At 52.3% G+C, this 10,976-nt stretch overlaps 1 protein-coding gene across 1 annotated transcript in view; it reads left to right on the top strand.

Moving 5' to 3' along the window:
* Positions 1–3,774: 3,774 nt before the first annotated feature.
* Positions 3,775–10,976, top strand: part of SLC2A4RG (SLC2A4 regulator) — a 50,375-nt gene continuing 43,173 nt past the window's right edge. The window contains exon 1 of the mRNA XM_070941829.1: positions 3,775–4,170. Coding sequence (XP_070797930.1) covers positions 3,820–4,170 — 351 coding nt within the window. The 5' untranslated portion in view covers positions 3,775–3,819. The remainder of the gene's footprint in view (positions 4,171–10,976) is intronic.

Raw genomic sequence — 10,976 nt, 5'->3', positions numbered from 1 at the left:
AGCTAGGGCAATGCTCGCGTGCCCACAGATATGACTCCACGTGCCACCTGTGGCACGCGTGCCATAGGTTTACCATCACGGGTATAGGATCTCCTGCTTGAGCAGGTGGCTGGACTAGAAGATCTCCCAGGTCCCTTCTGATTCTGTTATCCAGCATTCTGTCTCTTTTCATTTAAGTTTTTTTTTTTTTCCAGGAAATTCAGATTTATTCAAGAATGGAACCTGGAAGAGGTCGTGGTTCCCCATCGCCGGAGGTTTCGAAGAAGATGGCTAGAGAAGGCCATTTCTCCGCTTAACCGGCTTTAACGCAGTGTTAGCCCCGGTTAGCCCACCGATGCTAACCGGGAGAACTTTGCACAAAAGTTTTGAGAAAGACAGAAAGTCGCTCCACCATCTGGCAAACAGAGCAGAGTCTTCTGGGAGTTGAAGTCCACCTATCTTCAGGTTGTCAAGTTTGGCAAAATACAGATCAAAGCGAACACCTTCATCTGGAGTTGTCAGGACAATGGAGTCCTATTTTATTTATTATTTATTTGTTCAACTTGTATGCCGCCTTTCTCCGAAGACTCAAGGCGGCTTACAATGCATTTAAAAACCATATATAAAAACATTCAAAGTTAAACCATTAAAAACCAATTAAAACCCATTCACACCATTTATGGCCGGATCTCGCCGGATCGCAAGAGCGAGATCAATGGCCCCAGGCCTGCCGGAAGAGTCAGGTCTTCACCGCTTTCTGCAAGGCCAATAGGGTGGGGATGGTCCAAACCTCAGGAGGTAATTGGTTCCAGAGAGCCGGGGCAGCCACAGAGAAGGCCCTCCCCTGCAGGCCCGCCAGCCGGCATTGTTTAGCTGGCGGGACCCAGAGGAGACCAACTCTGTGGGATCTTACCGGTCGCTGGGAGCTATGCGGTAGAAGGCGGTCTCAAAGATACCCTGGCCCTGAGCCATGTAGGGCTTTAAAGGTAATAACCAACACCTTGAATTGTGACCGGAGACCCATAGGGAGCCAGTGCAGCTCGCGGAAAATTGGTGTAATGTGGGTGTATCTAGGTGCACCCACGACAGCTCGCGCGGCTGCGTTCTGGACCAACTGTAGTCTCCGAACACTCTTCAAGGGTAGCCCCATGTAGAGTGCGTTGCAATAATCTAACCGTGAGGTGACAAGGGCATGAGTGACGGTGAGGAGAGCCTCCCGATCCAAATAGGGTCGCAATTGGTGCACCAGGCGAACCTGTGCAAAGGTCCCCCTAGCCACAGCTGACAGATGTTGCTCCAATCTTAGCTGTGAGTCTAGGAGGGCACCCAAATTGCGAGCCCGTTCTGAGGGGGACAATTTCTCCCCCCCCCCCCCCGAACCAAGGATGGACAATTGACATAGTTTTTAGGAGGCAATACCCACAGCCACTCGGTCTTGTCTGGGTTAAGTCTGAGAGTTTAAAGAGTTTCACCCGTCAGTTATGGATTTCTTCAGACTTTTTTATTTTTTAAAGCGTGGGAGAGGCAAGGTTCTTTTTTAGGAAGGGAAAACAATGAGGGTGGGGACTTTTTCCACGCCCTGCATGTAGAAAGGAAGCTCATCAAGCCGCTTGATGAGCTCGCTTTCTACCTGCAGGGCCTGGAGGGGGAAAAAAAAATGATAACCTAAACCCGGATGGAAGCGAGTTGGATTTATTGCGCTCCTCTGCAAAGGAGAGGAGAGAGCCTGGTGGCGCAGCGGACTAATAGCCTGTTATTAACATTCAGCTGCCTGCAATTACTGCAAGTTCAAATCTCCCCAGGCTCAAGGTTGACTCAGCCTTTCATCCTTCCTAAGGTAGGTAAATTGAGGACCCAGTTTGTGGGGGGCAATAAGCTGATTTTGTATAAAATATACAAAAGAATGAAGGCTATTGCTTAATGCATTGTAAGCCCGCCCTGAGTCTCCGGAGAAGGGCGGCATATAAATCAAATTAAAAATAAAATAAAATAAATAATAATAGCCTGTTATTAACATTCAGCTGCCTGCAATTACTGCAAGTTCGAATCTCCCCAGGCTCAAGGTTGACTCAGCCTTCCATCCTTTCTAAGGTAGGTAAATTGAGGACCCAGTTTGTGGGGGCAATAAGCTGACTTTGTATAAAATATACAAAAGTATGAAGGCTGTTGCTTAAAGCATTGTAAGCTGCCCTGAGTCTCCAGAGAAGGGCGGCATATAAATCAAATTAAAATAAATAAATAAATAAATAATAATAGTCTGTTATTAACATTCAGCTGCCTGCAATTACTGCAAGTTCGAATCTCCCCAGGCTCAAGGTTGACTCAGCCTTCCATCCTTTCTAAAGTAGGTAAATTGAGGACCCAGTTTGTGGGGGCAATAAGCTGACTTTGTATAAAATATACAAAAGAATGAAGGCTATTGCTTAACGCATTGTTAAGGAAGAGCCTTGATAGTACAGGGGTTTAGTGCACCCTGTTATTAACACAGCTGCCTGCAATTTCTGCTGGTTCGAATCTCTCCAAGGCTCAAGGTCGACTCAGCCTTCCATCCTTTCTAAAGTAGGTAAATTGAGGACCCAGTTTGTGGGGGCAATAAGCTGACTTTGTATAAAATATACAAAAGAATGAAGGCTATTGCTTAACACATTGTAAGCCGCCCTGAGTCTCCGGAGAAGGGCGGCATATAAATCAAATTTAAAAAAAAAAAAAATGAGGACCCGGATTGTGGGGGGCAATAAACTGATTTTGTATAAAAAAACCACTGGGGGGGGGGGGCAAAAGCCCACTAAGCAGGTATATACAAAAGTATGAAGGCTATTGCTTAACACATTGTAAGCCGCCCTGAGTCTCCGGAGAAGGGCGGCATATAAATCAAATAATAATAAAAAAAAAAGTGCACGGGGGAAAAAAAAAATAAATGCAAAATTCGCATTGGAGTCACCGGCGTTAGGGTTTCCAACAGCCCCCAGCGCCTTTGGGGCGTCCTTTGCAAAGAGCCGGCCGCGCCTTCCGCTTCTTCAGTGCGCTCGGATTCCTACCTCGCCTCCCCTACCCCGTGGTTTGCAAGTCTCCGCCCGGCGGCCGCCTCCCCCCCCCCCCTCCACCGCCTCCCGCCTATGGCCGCGGGAAGTAGCGGCGCACAGACCGGGCGGAGAGGGGAAGCCCGAAGCCGGCCTTCCACTCCGGTTTAAAAAGCTGCCTCGGCAAAGCAAGCCAAAGCCGGAGCCGGGACGGCGATCCGCTTAAATAAAAAATAAAAAAAATAATTAAAAAAAAAAAAAGCACCGATTAAGAATAAGCGGCGGCGGCTGCAAAGCGGCTGGAAAAAGACCGCGGCGGCGGCGGCGGCGGCAGCGACTCCTCCTCCTCCTCCTCTTCTCTCTCTCTCTCTCTCTCTTCCCTCGCTTACAATTGGCAACGTCGTCCCGACCAATGAGCGCTCGAGCCGGCTCCGGGCAACGTTCCATTTTGGAATGTTGACACAGCGCGCCAGCCAATGGCGGAGGAGCGGGGACGATTTTCACTTTTTTTTTTAATTCTTTTTTTTTTTTTTTTTTTTTGTAGCAACCCGACAGCCGCCGCCGCCGCTCGCTCGCTCGCTCCAGCTCCGAGGGGGCGGGACAGGCGAGGAGAGAGAGAGAGGGGGGGGGCGTGGCCCGGCGGGGGAGCGCCGCTCGCTGGAGGGAAAGTCTCGGCGGCGGCGGCGGCGGCGTGCGGGGCTTCACCCTGCACCGATCTTGCCCCTCTCCGGGCCCCGACGGGGGTGGGTGGGTGGGGGGGGGCGGTGGCCCGACGCCCCGCCGCTCAACGAGCCGGCCGGCCCCCCCTTTGCAAAAAAGCATGGAAACCCACAAGCCGCGGCTTTTCAAACGCGCCGGCGGTCGGATTTGCTCCCCGCCGCCGGGCTTGACGTCAGCGGGCCCCTGCTGCCCTGACAGCAGCCCCCCGACCGCCGCCGCCGCTTGCAAACCGATCGCCTCCGTTTCGGCCGGCCTTCCGACAGCCCCGCCGCCGGGCAACGCCGTTTACACGGTGCTGGTGGAAGAAGATCCGGCGTCGCTCCGGAGGAGGAGAGCCCGGCGCAGGAGCTGCGAGGACGGCGCCGGCCGGAGACCCGCCGCCGCCGCCACCATCGCCACCCGTGGTGGCGGCTGCTGCTGCGCCCGAAGCAAAGTCCAGTTTTTGCAAAAGGTAGGAAAGACGCCCGTCCCGTCCCTCCGTCCGCCCGCCCGGCCTTGGCTGTCGGAGAGAGAGGGAGAGAGAGAAGGAGCGGGGTGGTGGTGGGTGGGTGGGTGTGTCCCCCGGGCCGGGCCTGCTACGAAGCTTTGACAAGGCGGCGGAGTTGCGACTTGCAACGGGGAAGCCCCCCCGCCCTCCGCCCCTTCTCCTTTACACACACACACACACACACACACACACACACACCCCTCGAGGGGTCGGGCGGGTTAATGGAGGGGGGGGGGGAAAGAAGCACGTGGGAGGGGGCGTCGGAGATCGGGGAAGGGGGGGGGCCGCAGGGGAGGAGTGGAAGTGGGGGGGGAGAAGTCTCCTCTCCCGCTTTGCAGAGCCGGGCGGGGTCGTGCCTATTGCAGGAGACCCCCCCCCCCTCTTATGGGCAGCCTTTCCTTCCAGCCCCCTTAGAAAAGGTGGACGGGGTGGAGGGAAAGGACTTGGGGGTTTGGGGGAGGAAAAGGGGCTGCTGCACTTCCCGGGCCCCCCCCCCCCGTCCTCTTTGCAAGCAGCCCGGACTTCCAGGCTTTTGGATAACACTGGGGGGGGGGACGGGGACCCGTTTGGATTGCCTTGCTTTGCCCCGTCGGCTCCACTCCCGCAGCCCGGAGAGAAGCCAAAAGGGTCTCCCTCCCCCGATGGAAAGTCTCCAAACTGAGAACGGCTGGGAATCAAAACCCTCCCACTCCCCCCCCCACGTCTTGTAGGGGGGTGCTACTGGCGCCCGCGGGCTCCTGGGTTGCCGATGGAGCGGCCACTTAACCGGGGGGGGGACCCTCGCTGGGGGGGCTTCGGCGGGGCTGGCGGGCGGGCGGGGACCGGCCTGCCTGGGCGAAAAGATGGCGCCCTCCCGGCTGCAGCGACGGCAGCGGCTGCTTGGGCTGCGAGGAAAAGTTTGACCCGAAGGGAGGGGACTTGCGAAAGGGGGCCGGGACTTGGCCAGCCGCCGCGGGGCCGCCGCCTCTCGCTCCGCCCGGCTTTGGCGGGGCTCGAACCTCCGCTTCGCTGCGCTGCGCTGCTCGGCCCGGACGGTCATCAATCACTCCCCTCGGGCGCCCATCCGCCGGGAAGCCCAGTCGGCGGGCTCGGCCAAGCGGCCCCCCGAAGGTGGGTCCGCTCCCCGCCGGCTCCGTCCTCGCAACTCGGGCGGGGCCGCCTTCTCACGTCTTTCTCAGCGTTCAGGACTCGGGGGCCGTCGGTGGATCCCTCCCTTTTGACCCTGGGGAAGAGATCCACTGGATCCCCCGGCTTTGCGGGGCGATCGCGAGACGGGACGGAAGGAAGGAAGGAAGGAAGACCCGAGTCGTTCTCCCAGTTCTCACGATCCGGGTTGGCTTCCAAAGCGGGAAGGGTTGGTTTGCTTGCCCCCACCTGGCTGGTGCCAAGTTGATCCCCCGCCCAGCAAGGAGGAAGGTGGGATCGCTTCTCTGTCCCAGCCGGTCGGGGAAACCCTGATTTTTCTGCATAGACTAGACTCTTAAGAGCCGAGGGTCATGAGGACTAGAAACTTTGCTTCCTGGGGCCGGCGTTCGTGATGCGGCAAGGGCAGCTGATGGCGGAGATCCAGCTTCTCCGGGCGGCCTATAAATGCAATTAAATAATTAAATTTTGGGGCCTTTTAGAAGCAAATGATGGAAGCCCGTTTTAGATTTAAGGCCTTTGGATTTTTTTTTTCTCCCTAAAATATCCAGGTAAAACCAAAGAAGGCTCAAACAAGTTTGGGGGGGGGGAAAGAGGAGGGGTTGGACTAGATGACCTACAAGGTCCCAAGGCTGCAATCTGTAAAGGGAAAAATCAAACAATTCAGATTTGATTTGACAGCTATGGATAATCCACTCCAAAAGGGGACCCACAAGCCAGGAAGGACAGGTATTGGAAAAAGGGATGGGGAAATCTACCCGGTTCTCTCACACCAAAAGGGTTCAGGATGATGGTTTTGGCACGGGAGGGGAACGTGGTGGGCCATGCCAGGCGTGACCGTGGTTACTACGGTAACTGCAAAGGAGGAAGCTATGCCTGTGGGATTTCTGCCATCCAGAAATGGTGACCATTATGGTCCCAGAGTTCAGAAGTGGATGACAGAAAGCGTGGCATGACTCGAATACAAGACAGATGGATTTGTTTGGGTGGGGAGCAGGTGGGCCGTACCTCTTGCAGGTGACCACAGGCAAGGTCCAACCTTAGTTTGGCCTGTTCTCCCCCCCCTCTTTTTTTCTGCAAAGGATCAACCCGAACTGACTTATCTTAATTCCTGACATTATCCTTTTCGTGGGTTTGTATAATAAATACCTTCGTTCCAAAGACAACCTGGCCAACAATATCCAATACTCCTTCCTATTTTCCTCACAACAACAACCCTGTGAGGTGGGCTTGGCTGAGATGAGAACGGGGAACTGGCCCAAAGTCACCCAGCTGACTTTCATGCCTAGGGCGGGACTAGAACTCACTGTCTCCTGGTGATTGGCCCAAAGTCACCCAGATGGCATTCATGCCCAAGGCGGGACTAGAACTCACCGTCTCCTGGTGATTGGCCCAAAGTCACTCAGACGGCTTTCATGCCCAAGGCGGGACTAGAACTCACCGTCTCCTGGTGATTGGCCCAAAGTCACCCAACAGGCTTTCATGCCCAAGGCGGGACTAGAACTCACCGTCTCCTGGTGATTGGCCCAAAGTCACCCAGACGGCTTTCATGCCCAAGGCGGGACTAGAACTCACCGTCTCCTGGTGATTGGCCCAAAGTCACCCAGACGGCTTTCATGCCCAAGGCGGGACTAGAACTCACCGTCTCCTGGTGATTGGCCCAAAGTCACTCAGACAGCTTTCATGCTTAAGGCGGGACTAGAACTCATTTTCTCCTTTTTATTGGTCCAAAGTTACCGAGCCAGCTTTCGAGTCTAAGGCAGGACTCGAACTCACTACTTTCCAGTTTCAAATCTGGTGCCTTAACCACTACACCAAACTGGCTCAACGTGAAACAAATTGGATTAAAAAGAAAGCCCTTTTTACCCGTGGGATGAATGCAGGTGCTGAATTACCTCCCTATGTGGATTATGTATTTTGTGTGAATGTTGATGTTGTGGTCCGTTGTTTGCCTCATTTATGCAAAGATAAACTTGAGTGATTCCCGTGTTTTTTTTATAGCATCCAGGACCTGGAATTAAAATAGACATGAAATGACACCCTAATATTGTGCTTGTCTCTTTTTTCCCTTGTTCCTCCTTTTTCTCTTTAATTTCTCCAATGAGTTTATTTTTTATTTGCAATTATTTATTAAATTTATATATTTGTATCTATATTAGCTGTGAAAGGCTGAATGACAAAGTCTATTCCAGGGTTGCAAGACCCCTTCCTGACCATTCATCTACCCCCAAGAATCCTTCAAAATGTACCCTAAAATTTGCAGTTGAAAGATAATAAAAAAACACTTTAATTGGTGGGTGCTAATTGCATTAGCTCTGCTAGGTGGCAGCACGTGGTCAAGCTTGGGAAGCTAAGCAGGGCCACACCTGGTTAGTAATTGGAGGAGAGATCTAGAAGAGACCTACCAGGGAATATCAGAAGTACAGAATCTTTGAGAAGTCAAAAAACAGTTTTGGAGGAAGACTATGGTAATTCCATATTGTGGCCAAAGCAACTCCATGGACATATAGGTGTTATTTATTTTATTATTTTTATTTATTAAATTTTTATCTCACCTTTATTACTTTATAAGTAACTCACCGCCAAACATGAAGAATGTTCTCTCCTCCTCCTCCTCCTCTTTTCCCCCACAGCAACAGTCCTGTGAGGTGAGTTCAGATGAGAGAGACTGATTGGCCCAAAGTCACCCAGCCGGCTTTCATGCCTAAGGCGGGACTAGAACTCACCGTCTCCTGGTGATTGGCCCAAAGTCACCCAGCCGGCTTTCATGCCTGAAGCGGGACTAGAATTCACCGTCTCTTGGTGATTGGCCCAAAGTCACCCAATTGGCTTTCATGCCTAAGGTGGGACTAGAACTCACCGTCTCCTGGTGATTGGCTCAAAGTCACCCAGCCGGCTTTCATGCCTGAAGCGGGACTAGAATTCACCGTCTCTTGGTGATTGGCTCAAAGTCACCCAATTGGCTTTCATGCCTAAGGCAGGACTAGAACTCACCGTCTCCTGGGGATTGGCTCAAAGTCACCCAATTGGCTTTCATGCCTAAGGTGGGACTAGAACTCACCGTCTCCTGATGATTGGCCCAAAGTCACCCAATTGGTTTTAATGCCTAAGGCAGAACTAGAATTCAGGGTTTCCTGGTGATTAGCCCAAAGTCACCCAGCCGGCTTTCATGCCGAAGGCGGCACTAGAACTCACCGTCTCCTGGTTTCTAGGCCATCACCATAACCTCTCCACCAAACTGGGCATTTACAGTTACTCCTGGGCCTGTCTCCAAAAAGAAAAAAAAAAACCCAATTAACTAGGTTTATACCAGTGGTGGGTTTCAAATTTTTTTACTACCGGTTCTGTGGGTGTGGCTTGGTAGGCGTGGCATGACTTGGTGGGCGTGGCAGGGGAAGGATACTGCAAAATCTCCATTCCCACCCCATTCCAGGGGAAGGATCCTGCAAAATCCCCATTTCCTCCCGATCAGCTGGGACTCGGGAGGCAGAGAATAGAAGGGGGCGGGGCCAGTCAGAATTTTTACTACCGGTTGTCCAAATTACTCAAAATTTCCGCTACCGGTTCTCCAGAACTAGTCAGAACCTGCTGAAACCCACCTCTGGTTTGTACCTAGTTAGTCCTTGATGGAGAGTCCACTAGGAAATTTCAGAGTGAGGTCAACGCATAATCCCACATGTCTAAAAACGCATGTCTTTAGAAGAGCATCTGACGGCCGTGGCCAGGGGGGCTTTTTATCAGGTTCGCCTGATACGCCAGTTGCGCCCCTTTCTGGATCGGGATTCCTTATGCACAGTCACTCATGCTCTCGTCACTTCCTGCCTGGACTACTGTAACGCTCTCTACATGGGGCTCCCCTTGAGGAGCACCCGGAGGCTCCAACTGGTCCAGAATGCGGCCGCGCGGGTGATCACGGGAGCGACATGGCGGTCCCATATAACACCTCTCCTGCGCGAGCTGCACTGGCTCCTGGTGGTCTTCCGGGTGCGCTTCAAGGTGTTGGTTCTCACCTTTAAAGCGCTCCATGGCTTAGGGCCAGGGTATTTACGAGACCGCCTGCTGCTACCGATAACCTCCCACCGGCCAATACGCTCTCACAGAGAGGGCCTCCTCAGGGTGCCGTCGGTCAAGCAATGTCGACTGGCGGCCCCCAGGGGGAGGGCCTTCTCTGTGGGGGCACCCGCCCTCTGGAATGAGCTTCCTCCTGGAATACGGCTGATCCCGGATCTCCGCACTTTCCGTAAGGCCCCGAAGACGTTTTTATTTCAGCAAGCCGGCCTGGCCTAATTAGGTTTTTTATGGGTTAGTTTTTTAATTGTATAGCTTGGGGTTTTAAATTGGGAGGCCGATTAATTTCATTTATTTTAGCTCTCTTAACTTTTATATTGTATGTATTTTAATTTCGGCTGTTCACCGCCCTGAGTCCCTAGGGGGAGAAGGGCGGTATATAAATTCAAATATAAATAAATAAAATCCCATACGAGAGTGAGTACGAACCCCTTTTGTACCGTCGCCAAGAAAATTTTGTATAAATATACAAAAAGGATGAAGGTTATTGCTTAATGCATTGTAAGCCGCCCTGAGTCTCTGGAGAAGGGCGGCATATAAATCAAATTTAAAAAAAAAAAAAAAATGAGCTCAACTCTTAGAGCGAGCTTTAACATTGGTAAATTATATCGGCGTTCGTTGATGCATTTTAATTTCGGTTGAGCTTGGGTGTCCACGGGGTTGAATTTTCGTCCTGGCCTTGCTGATTCAGGGCCGTGCAAAAATCCCTGGCAATTTTTTCTGTACGGTTGTAGGGAGACCCAGGAAAAAAAAAAAAAAAGGACCCCACACCCCCACCCCAGCTCTTCAAATTGTTGCATGTCCGGGCAGGCTGTGCGAAAGATCTCACAATTCCTGTCCTGTGCAGCCATCTTTAGTGGGAGTTTGTCCAGCATTACTTGGGGCAGGCTGCGTGTTGTTTCTCAGCCTGATCTGGAGTGCAGATTCCCGTGCCGGAGCCGAGGAATTACACTCCATGTTCCAACTTGCTTATCGCTAGCCTTCTCCGGAGTCTGAATTTCAGTTGGCGCGGGGGCGAGCGTGCGCACTGCTCCTGTGTCTACACCTGCTGTGTTTATCTAAGATAAAGGCAGGGACTCTGCAGCTTTTTGGGGAGAGGTTCAGGGTTGCCTGGATTTGCAAGATTACAAACCCCCATAATAAATCCTCCCGGGTGGGTGAGTGGAAATAAGGGAGCTTTTAGGAAACACAGAATTCCGTTGGATCGAGAGCGAAGAGGGATTCTTCCCTCCCGTTACACGCATGTCAGCATTGTGCAATTCCACAATTTCCACGGCTGGAGTTTGAGGGAGCTGTTGGAGCTTTCTAAGGAGGCCCATCCGGTGGGCCTAAGAAGAAGGGCCTTCTCTGTGGTGGCTCCCTCATCCCTGCAGAAATAAGAGAATAGAATAGAATAGAATAGAATAGAATAGAATAGAATAGAATAGAATAGAATAGAATAGAATAGAATAGAGAGCCTTGGTAGTACAGTGGTCTAAAGCACCCTGTTATTAAGACCAGCTGCCTGCAATTACTGCAGGTTCGAATCTCGCCAGGCTCAAGGTTGACTCAGCCTTCCA

The sequence above is a fragment of the Pituophis catenifer genome, unplaced genomic scaffold, assembly GCF_029215685.1.
Source record: "Pituophis catenifer annectens isolate HBS135680 unplaced genomic scaffold, rPitCat1.0.hap2 SCAF_3, whole genome shotgun sequence".
In the NCBI taxonomy this organism is placed as follows: domain Eukaryota; kingdom Metazoa; phylum Chordata; class Lepidosauria; order Squamata; family Colubridae; genus Pituophis; species Pituophis catenifer.
The sequence above is the reverse complement of the archived record's forward strand: the minus strand, read 5'-3'. Positions and strand labels throughout refer to the sequence as shown.